The 10,457-nt window shown below is 44.9% G+C and overlaps 1 protein-coding gene across 1 annotated transcript; it reads right to left on the bottom strand.

Annotated features, from left to right (window-relative positions):
• Positions 1–6,197: 6,197 nt before the first annotated feature.
• LOC137743016 (uncharacterized) lies at positions 6,198–6,536 on the bottom strand. Its single transcript, XM_068482938.1, has one exon. The coding sequence runs from the start codon at positions 6,534–6,536 to the stop codon at positions 6,198–6,200; it is 339 nt and encodes a 112-aa protein (XP_068339039.1).
• Between the last annotated feature and the right edge of the window lie 3,921 nt (positions 6,537–10,457).

The following is a 10,457-nucleotide window of genomic DNA, read 5'->3' as shown; positions in this document are numbered from 1 at the left end:
AGGTGAGTTCGTGTAGCTACTATAGCTATGAATCTTGGTTTTACATAGCTTCACGAGCTTTAGCCGTCCCGGGGCATGTTGCGAGATTTTTGAGTTATAGAGCTGTTGGTTGAACTCATGCTTCTCATAGAAAGCAGATGAGGTCCTCACAGCTGCTATAGTCATGACACTCGACTTTAGTGGGTTTTTGAGCTGTTGGCTGAACTTGTGCCTCTCGTAGGAAGCAGATGAGGTCCACGTAGCAGTTATAGTCATGACACTCGACTTTGTGGCTTCTTAAGCCTTGGCCTTCCCGAGGCATGTTGCGAGATTTTTGACTTATAGAGCCGTCAACCGGACTTGTGCTTCTCTTTAGAAGTAGAGGAGGTCCGCGTAGCTACTATAGTCGTGACACTGGACTTTATGGTTTCTTGAGCCTTGGCCTTCCCGGGGCGCGATGCGAGATTTTTAACTTATAGAGCCATCGACTGGACTCGTGCTTTTTTTTGGAAGCAGAGGAGGTCCGCGTAGCTACTATAGTCGTGACACTCAACTTTGTGGCTTTTTGAGCCTTCACCTTCCCAGGGCACGATGCGAGATTTTTAACTTATAGAGCCGTCGGGTGAACTCGTGTTTCTCTTTGGAAGCATAGGAGGTCTACGTAGCTACTATAGTCGTGACACTCGACTTCCTGGCTTCTTGAGCTTGGCCCTCTCGGGGCGGGATGCAAGATTTTTAACTTATAGAGCCATCGACCGGACTCGTGCTTCTTTTTAAAAGCAGATGAGGTCCGGGTAGTTACTATAGCTGTGACACTCGACTTTGTGGCTTCTTGAGCCTTGGCCTTCCCGGGGCGAGATGTGAGATTTTTAACTTATAGAGCCATCGGCCGGACTCGTGCTTCTCTTTGGAAGCAGATGAGGTATGTGTAGCTACTATAGTCATGACAATTGACTTTGTCCCAGCAAAACTTAAACCATAAACTGTCGGCCGGAAGTGTTGCTTACAAGTAAGCAGGCATGTCCGTGTTGTCATAGCAGGTGTAGGTCTCGGTTTACAGGCTACCTTGGGCTTGTAGCTGTAGGGTCGTCGGTAGGGCATCTTACTTACAAAAGCAGATGTCCCGCGTAACCACTTTATGCGTCATCCCTAGCAATAGGAGGCGTGTTTTTTGGCGTGAGGTGTAGGCGAAGTCGCTCCTCAAAGACCATATCCTTCCAAGTCGCAGCTTTGATTCTGCACGTCGCTTAACTAGTATTGCAACACTTTAAAAGCAAGCCACTTCATGAAGATTTGCAAATCGAGGACGGACCATCTTATTCACGTGACATCTTTTATAGGTAGGGGTCCTCTGCTCAATTGTCTTTTCCAGTTAGAGACACAGTCCCGTGGAATTAAATCCTTCAGTTGGCGAAGTCTATTCTTGTGGAATGACTATTTTGGACAATTCCTGAAGTCGTCCGGCTCAGGTAGTCGCTGACATCAGGGGAAACTGAGTAGTCGTACTACCCATCCACGTCTGGATATTCAGGATATGCCGTGTCTGAACGTGCAGAGGGTGTCTTCTGATTGTCACAAGGGTGGTCATGTCATTTCTACAGGGTAAAGGGCATCTTACGCCATTTCTACAGGGCAGCGAGCGTTTTCACTCCATGTCCGCCGGGCAGCTGGTGTTTTACACCATGTCTGCTGGGCAGCGAGTGTCTTGCACACGTAGTACCTTTTCAGGTTGTAGGCATTCCACTGCTTGTCGATTTCTTTGTCGTTCATAATGGTGAGGGTGTAGCTGCCCCTTCCACCAACTCAGATAATTTTGTACGGACCTTCCCAAATGGGAGGCATCTTTTTGAAGCTTTCCCGTCGGGCGGTGATGAAGGCTTTTCTGAGGTCTAAGTCTCCTGGTTGAAACTGCCAAATTTTTGCCCTTTGTGTAGCTGGAGAGGAGATGTTGATAAGCCACAATACGAGTAATAACTTTCTTGCGTTCCTCCTCTGCCAGGTCTAAGTTGGTGGCCATCTCCTTTTCATTCTGCTCGAGGTTTGGCAGTACAGTGATGCTACTTGGCACTACGACGTTGGCAAGAATGATTGCTTCAGAACCATATGCCAGGGAGAATGGAATTTCGTCGGTTGTTCGCCTTTTGGTGATGCGATATGCCCATAGAGCACTAGGGAGCTCGTCTGACCACTTACCCTTCTTGTCTAAGAGGGTCTTCTTAAGGTAGTTGAGGATGGTCTTGTTAGATGCCTCGGCCTGCCTATTACCTTGTGGATATCAGGGTGTGGACATGTGCTGCTTGATGCCATACTTTTCGAAGAACTTCGCCAAGTCTTTGCCCACAAACTATGGACCATTGTCGGTGACGATGGACTGTAGGATACCTAAGCGACATATGATGTTCTTCCATATCAAGCACTCTATGTCCGTCAGGGTAGTTGTGGTCATAGGTTCGGGTCAACCCATTTTGTGAAGTAGTCGGCTGCTACGATCATCATGCCTCTGTCCCCAGTAGCAAATGGCATTAGTCCTACCAAGTCGATCGCTCACAGCATGAATGGCCATGGGCTCATCTGTGGGTGGAGTTCGTTGGCAGGTAATGCGGGCACGGGCATGAAACGCTGGCAGCTGTCGCACCTTTATGCATACTCCTTGGTATTTTGATGTATGGTTGGCTAATAATAGCCAGCGTTGAAAGCTTTTTGTGCCAAGGAATGGCATCCAGAGTGGTTTCCATAAATGCCTTCGTGCATTGAGCTAAGAATCTTCAGGTCATCGGGAGGCAATAAGCAGCGAAGATGTGGTCCTGAAAAGGATCTTCGAACGAGCATGCCATTCTACATAAAGTAGCGTGCTGCCTTCATTTGGAGCTTCATAGACTCCAATCTATCTGCGAGGAGTGTTCCATTGACTATGTAGTCGATGATGGGATCTTGCCAACTCGGGGCTGTGCTAATCTATGCCACTTTACTGCTGGTTCCTCATTCATGCTTGGCTTTTCCAAGTACTCGATTGGGATAGAGCGCCTAAGCTAATGGTCTAGCGCATAGCTTAAGCTTGCCAATACGTTTGCGTGTGCATTTTCTGCTCATAGAACCTGAGTGAGTGTGTATGTCTAGAATGTCGCTAATTGCCCTCATACCTTTTTGAGGTATCGGGCCATCCTTAGATGCTTTGCTACGTACCCCCCTGAGGTTTGGTTGGTGATCAACTAGGAATCGGAATATATTGCAAGCTTCTTCACCGCTAGGTCTTTTGCCAATCGGAGACCTGCTAATAGGGCTTCGTACTCCGCTTCATTGTTTGATGCTTTGAAGCTCAGAGTGATAGCATGCTCGAGCATCAAGTCGTTTGGGGTAGTAAGAACTAGACCTGGCCCCGATCTTTAATAGTTGGATGATCCATTGACTTGCTAATGCCAAAAACCTCTATCCGGTAGGGCAGGTACGGCTATGGTGTGCTTGACTACCTCTGGGATGCTTTCGGGCTGTGTTATTGCATCTTTCAAGCTTGGGGTGAATTCTGCTATGAAGTCCGCCAATGCTTGGGTTTTTATTACCGTGCAGGGTTGGTATGCTAGGCCATATTGATCAAGTTCCAACACCCACTTCATGACTCGTTTAGAAACGTCTGGGTTATGCAAGACTGATCGCAGTGGGTACTAGGTCATGATGATGACCAGATGCCCTTAAAAGTAGGGTCTGAGCTTCTGAGCTGCAATAACTAGTGCCAGAATTAGTTTTTCAATCTTTGGGTATCTGGTTTCCGCATCAATAAGAGCTTTGGATATGTAGAATACAGGCAATTGGGCCCCTAGCTCTTCTCGTATAAGGACAGAGCTCACTACTACTTCTGATACTGCCAGATAGATGTATAGGTTTTCCGCTGCTTTTGGTTTGGATAGTAGTGGAGGTGATGTCAGGTATTGCTTCAGGTCCTAAAATGTTTTCTCGCACTAATCATCGCACTTGTCATTTTGCGCCTTTTTGATTTTCTTGAAGAAAGGCTTGCATCGGTCGGTAGATCGCGAAAGGAAGCGAATAAATGTGGCCGCTAGTCGGTCAGACCTTGGATCTCCTTCAGAGTTGTGGGTGATTTCATGTCCAGGATCGCTTTGATCTGCCTTGGATGAGCCTCGATTCCTCGTTGGGTTACAAGGTACCCTAAAAATTGGCTTGAGGAAACGCTAAATGTGCACTTAGCTGGGTTGAGCTTCATGTTGTATTCTCGGAGAATAGCAAAAGTTTCTGCCAAGTTACGAATGTGGTTTGACTGCTGTTTACCCTTCACCGTAATGTTATCGACGTAGACTTCCAAGGTGACTCCGATCTGCTTCTTGAACATTGTGTTTACGAGTCGCGGGTAGGTTGCTTTTGCCTTCTTAAGGCTAAAGGGCATGACTTTATAGTAGTATGTGCCTCGCTCGATCACAAATGCAGTATTTTCTTTATCAAGCTTGTGCATGGTAATCTAGTTGTAGCCTAAGTATGCGTCCAAGAAGCTGAGCAGCTGGTTCCCAGATGTTAAGTCAACGAGCAGGTCGATTCGGGGAACCGGATAGTTGCCTTTAGGGTATGCCTTGTTGAGGTCGGTGTAATCTACACATACTCTCCATTTGCCCTTTTCTTTTTTCATTATTAGCACGACGTTAACCAGCCATGCTGAGTGTGCCACTTCTTCAATAAATCCAGACTCTAGTACCTTGTTGATCTCCGCCTCAATAATCGTTATTCGCTCGGGTGTGAAATGTCTCCTTTTTTGGATCACAGGTTTGGCAGTAGGATCGACGTGCAGCTTGTGACAAGCTATCGCTGGATCAATGCCGAGTATGTTAGAGGGTGACCATGCAAAGACATCGCGATTTTCCCTAAGGAAAGCCATGAGCTCTTCCTTTTTTGCTGAGCTCAGACATGAGCCGATTCTAGCATTCTTTTCTAGCTGGTGGGGGTGAAAAATGATGTCTTCGGCGCCTTCTTCGAGTTTCCATCCTAATTCATATTCCAGGGCATTGTCGACCTTGATGCCATCTTATTGACCTGCATGCTGTAATTTCTATTTGGAGGAAGTGGAGTTGTCATTCTGCACTTCAGCTGCTATTGCTGGGGCGAAAAACTTCTTCTTCGACTCTTTGAGAACTTGTACAATGCATCGCCTGGACATGGTTTGGTTGCCTTTGATTTCTCCGACTATTCCTCCTGAGATGCGAAATCAGATTTTCTGGTACTCGATCGAGGTTACAGCTCCAATCTTCACTAGCCATGGTCGACCCAATATCCCATTATAGGGAGATAGGTCGCTGACGATCATGACCGTTTACGATGAAACAATCGGTAGGCTAGTTACATCGAGTGTGATAATGCCAATGACAGTTGAGGTGAGTCCGTTAAATCTGGTCAAGATTTCTGCTTTGCGTTGGATCGTGCTTTGCAGGGTCATCTTCTAGATGACTAACAACTGTAGGAGTTGACTGAGCTGTCGTTGTCCACCATGACTTTGTCAATGATAGCATGGGCCAGTTGTACAGAAATCACCAGGGCTTCGTCATGGGGAAAATCTACTCCTTCAACGTCCTGCTCGGTGAAGCCGACGATTGGTCTAGGTACAACATTTATGGCTTGAACCTGATTGACCAATCTCGTCTGCTGGATCTTCCTCTGCTTGGAGTTATTGGTGGCCCCCAGATGCTCGGATTTGACAAAGATTTCGTTGATTCGGATTGTCTTGGTTGGGGGTTTAGCAACAACATCTGCTTCTCGCCTTGGCCGGGCAGCTGGTCTGTCGACATACTAGTCACACTTGCCTTTCTTCATAAATTGCTCGATGTGCCTCCTCTATGTGGTGCAATCATTAGTTGTGTGCTCAGGACCTCTGTGGAATGCACAGTACTTAGTCTGGTCCATCTTAGAGGTGTCATATTTTAAAGGTGACGGTGACTTAAACCATGGCTTATCCTTGAGGTCGCGAAGGATCTGGCTGACTGGGATGGAGAACCTAGTGTGCGTCTTGCGTGTTGCACCCCCCTTAGCTGGGGTCCGATCCCTGTATTTTTCACCTGGCTTACTTTTGTTATCGAGCAGTTTATTGCTCACCTTCTTTTAAGTCGACTTCGCGTCTTTGTGCGACTGCTCAAGCAACTTCTAGGAGTGCTTTTCTCTATCCCAAAGGGAGTGCTTTTCTGCCAAAGCATAAGAGTTTGCTAGGAATAGGTTCTCACCCATAATCAATTCTCCACATAGTTGGTGATCTGCTGGGAGTCCTTTTTGGAAGCTGAACAAGCAATGCTATCATCGCATCCGACGATCTTTGCCTTTTCCGCCTTGAATCTCTTGACATAGGTGCGGAGTGACTCATTCAGATCCTTTTTCATGCTGAAAAGTTGGTCAGACCTATTCTTGATCGAGCGGTAAGACGAATATTCCTTACTGAAAACCAAGGAAAGTTCATCGAAGTTCTGGATTAAATATGGCGACAAGGTGTGGAACCAGTCTTGCACCTCGCCTTGTAGCGTCATGGCAAAGATCTTGCACATGAGAGCGTCATTGTTAGCGTAGAGGGTCATGGCACTTCGATAGTGCATCAAGTGTCTGTCGAGATCTTCATCTCCCCTACACCAGGTGAAATGTGGCAGGTTGAACTTCCGTGGTGGATCCGTTCGCTCGATCTTGTTTGTAAAAGGTGACCTGCTCAGGTTCACCACGTCTCTAAGGAAGGCATCGTCGGTTATGTTAATGCGTTGGAATCTGCGCAGCTGCTCTGCTACGAGGAAAAGATATTTCCCCGAGGGCCGAAACCAGAGTGTACACTACCCGAACGCTCAGTTCATGGTTGGTTGAGCGGCTCTTTGCCGGGACGTCGTTAGAATGAGTCACGTTCGTCCGCCATTCTCCTGCTTCGAGACACCTCATCTGGGGCATGCTGCATCTTGATGTTCTCGAGGAGTTGGTTCACTAAGGTGGTCTGCTACACGAGGGCGTTCGTCAAATTAGCGACTTGCTGTGGTAGGTGGTGCTCGCCGTATGGATTGGAAGAGTCCGGATAATGGATATCTCCATGCGTGGTGGAAGTATAGTGAATTGCATGTACAAAGCTTGAGTCCAGAGCGGGCAATCCTGCAGAAAAGTAGGGTGTAAGTAACCCTGAGTTGATCGAAGGACATGTGGTCGGAATCTGGACCGCTGGAGGTGGCCTTAGAATAGGTTAAGTCGCATGTCAGGTAATCAGAGTGGGTCGCGGGTGTGTTAGACTGGTGCCTGCTCGTCTTGGATCTGCATTGTCGTGGGCCCTCCTGGCCGTTGGGCCACCACATCTTGGCCTGCTGGCTAAGTGGCTTGGGCTTGGGCTCGGGCTCGCTGAGCTGCTTGGCTAGCAGCAGTTGCCGAATTCTGGGCTCAGATTCAGGCCTGCTATGGAATAAGGCCTGCTACTGCATTGGGCTGGACCTTCTGTCCAGGGCTTGTTGTGGCCGCTGCCAAGTTCGGGGCCTCTTGGCCAGGAGCTTCGAAGTGGACCTGGGCCTCCTGCTTAGGGTTTGGTGGGAGGTGCGGTGGCCTGGTGGCCTTGCCGCGGCTGTGCTTCTCCTGCCGTCAAGAGCCGTAAGGATCTTCGTCGTGGGGCTATGTCCTCGTCTCCACTCTCTGGTCCAAATCTTTCCACGTATAGGGTTTTGTTCTTCCTAATTTCTGAATTTCCTACCATTGTATCCTTTCTCCAAGGATTGATCAAGAAATTTTTCTAGGAAAATTTAATTAATACGACGTGTAAGAAATTCAACGTAATAGAAAATTCAAGAAACTAATGCGAGAGGCTTTTTCGAGTATTTTGAATCATCTCTCAATGAAAGCACCAATTTGTTGGGGGGGGGAGAGAGAAGGGTTTTAGGTCAACGGATCTCTGATGCCTAAGTTAGTTTCTCTGAATATTTCCAAGATATTTAATAGGAGATAATATCTTTAGATAATAGGCTAATAATCCTTAATTGAATTAAATTAGCATTACTTACTTGATTGGAGTCAATCTTCAATCAGGAATGTATTAAAGATAGGATTTGGATAATTAATCCTTATCTTTAATTCCTTGTAAAAGGCAGGTGAACTGTGGGCAGTTGTGTTCAGCTGTTGAATCTTTCAGGGATATGAGCTGCGCGTGGGTGCATCTGAGAAGTCTGCCCATTTATTTAGGGCAATCTTGTCATTCTTGAATAAAAGGACATGTGTCGCCTCTAGAATTTTTGGGATTATTTTAGGTTCCACAATCTTAACAGTCAAGAAGGCTACACAAACGAAAGGGACTACATCTTGATTGAGTTATTCTCAATTGAATAACAAAACACCCTATTGCCACTTAGTTTTACGATCTAACAGTATTCCTCTTCACTGATAAATGGGAGGTCTTAGGTTTGAGATTCTTGCCAAGGATGAATTTGAACCACATTATTGCTAGCCCATTGTGAGATTAAGCTCACCCCATCCCCTTAGTGTAAATAATATCGATTGTTCAAAAAATAGAAAGAAAAAAAAACACCCTATTTATAATAAACTAACCATAATTCATTATAAGCAAGCAAACTAAAATCTAATTCTAACGAGATGAACCCAAAATCTAAACAAAATATTCACTAGTCAATGGTTGTTGCTCGTTAAAACCCTCCAATTAAAAACCTAATGGGACAGCCTAAATAAAGGGAAGATATTATGACTTTTTCATAATCATTGATAAGGTGCTGGAGGCGATTAACCTCGTTAAAACCTTGATATGTGAAGAGATGAGAGTACAACTTTTTTCATAATCATTGATAAGGTGCGACACACAAAGTTTTGTTATTTTATAATTGTGGATGACCAGTTCAATATCAAATTATTATGATAAAATTATTTTGTAAGTACCTCAAGTGCCCCACATCTAATTGTAAACAAGTATTCATGCCCGTGTCCTATGGCGGTAGATAAATTTGTCATGTAAATAAAGAAATATACTAAAAGTATTAATACCATATATTTGTGCAAGAAAAAAATTTTTTGTCTATTCTCTTCCCAAAATAAAATTAGAGGAATATGAAAAAAGAAATACATTTGTTTTCGACAATAATACCACTAATTGTACTTATATTATGGCATCTAACCCACTATTTATTTAACGAAAATGAACTTTGCCCTACTAATGAAACCATTAACTCTAAAGAAAAACCAGGTATATTTAAATGGGCCACAACTAATTGTGTCAGACCTAGTACATGCCTAAATGGGCAAAGGCATTACTCTAGTCAAGGAACACCACAAGGCCAAACTTACAGATTTACACTACAACCCATGTAGGGCCCAAACCCACAAACCCACAACATAGCCCATATTTACATTAAAAAAAGGGTAAATTATACAGAACTATCTCAACTATTGGTCATTAACAGTTTCATACCTCGTCTTTAAGAAGTTTCAATGTCATACCTCATTTACGAATTTGTTACAATTTCATACATTCCGTCAGTTGTCTGTCAACCTTCCTTCAACCTTCCTTCACCACCCCATCGCCGCCCTCTCTTCCTCCATCTCCACCTCCCTTCATCTCACTTATGGATCCCCCTTCCCTCTATCAATCTGCACCCTAACGCGCAAAACGGTGACATCGACCTAAACCCAGACGAGGTGTTTGTCGGGTCGGACGTGTTTAGGAACGGCGATTCGGTGAAGCGGGCAAGGGAGATTGTATAGGCGGTGACTCACTCTCGGGACCTGGATGTGCTGGCGGAGGTGAGCTGCAGGTTGGGGGAGGCGATGGTAGGGTTTAAGGGATTGTTTGGATGGATTAGTGGGTTTAAGGGACTGTTTGGGTGGATTGTTGATGCGGTGTTCCTCGTCGGCGTGGATATGAGGAAGAAAGGGCAGCGGTGGGGTGGTGAAAGAAGGTTGTTTTGGGGGGGGGGGGGGGGGAGGGGGAGGGACACGGGTGGATGGGGAAGAACAGAAGAAGAAGAAAAAGAAGGGACACGGGTGGACGGGTAGATACCCCATTTAAAAAAATTTATTTTATTGAAAATTAAAATATAATAATTAATTTTTTAATATTTAATTAATTTTTTAATAAAGAGTGGGTCCCGCTTAAAGACACGTCAGCATTTAACAGAGAATTAACAGACAAACTGACGGAATGTATGACACTGCAAGAAATTCGTAGATACAGTATGACATTGAAACTTTTTAAAGACGAGGTATGAAACTGTTAATGACCCAATAGTTGAGATAATTACTGTGTAATTTACCCTTAAAAAAATGACAATTTTGAAATTGAAACCAAATTTTCTCCACAATTGCACTATAGCCAAGCTACAATGTCACCCTCCCAAGTTTAAAATATTTTATTAAAAATAAATAAATTAATTATAAAAACCTAATAACCTTACTAAAAGTTGAACTAAATGACAGGGCAATGTTCAACCTTCAGCTAACATATACAGTAAAACTTCTCTACAATAATATTTTTGGACTAA

Source organism: Pyrus communis, chromosome 8, assembly GCF_963583255.1.
Source record: "Pyrus communis chromosome 8, drPyrComm1.1, whole genome shotgun sequence".
Lineage (NCBI taxonomy): Eukaryota > Viridiplantae > Streptophyta > Magnoliopsida > Rosales > Rosaceae > Pyrus > Pyrus communis.
Note: the sequence above shows the minus strand (reverse complement) of the source record. Positions and strands in the feature narration are given on the sequence as shown.

Bases quoted from the DNA above. Each gene is read 5' to 3' on its own strand.
- LOC137743016 (XM_068482938.1), bottom strand. From the start codon at position 6,536: ATGACCCTCTACGCTAACAATGACGCTCTCATGTGCAAGATCTTTGCC.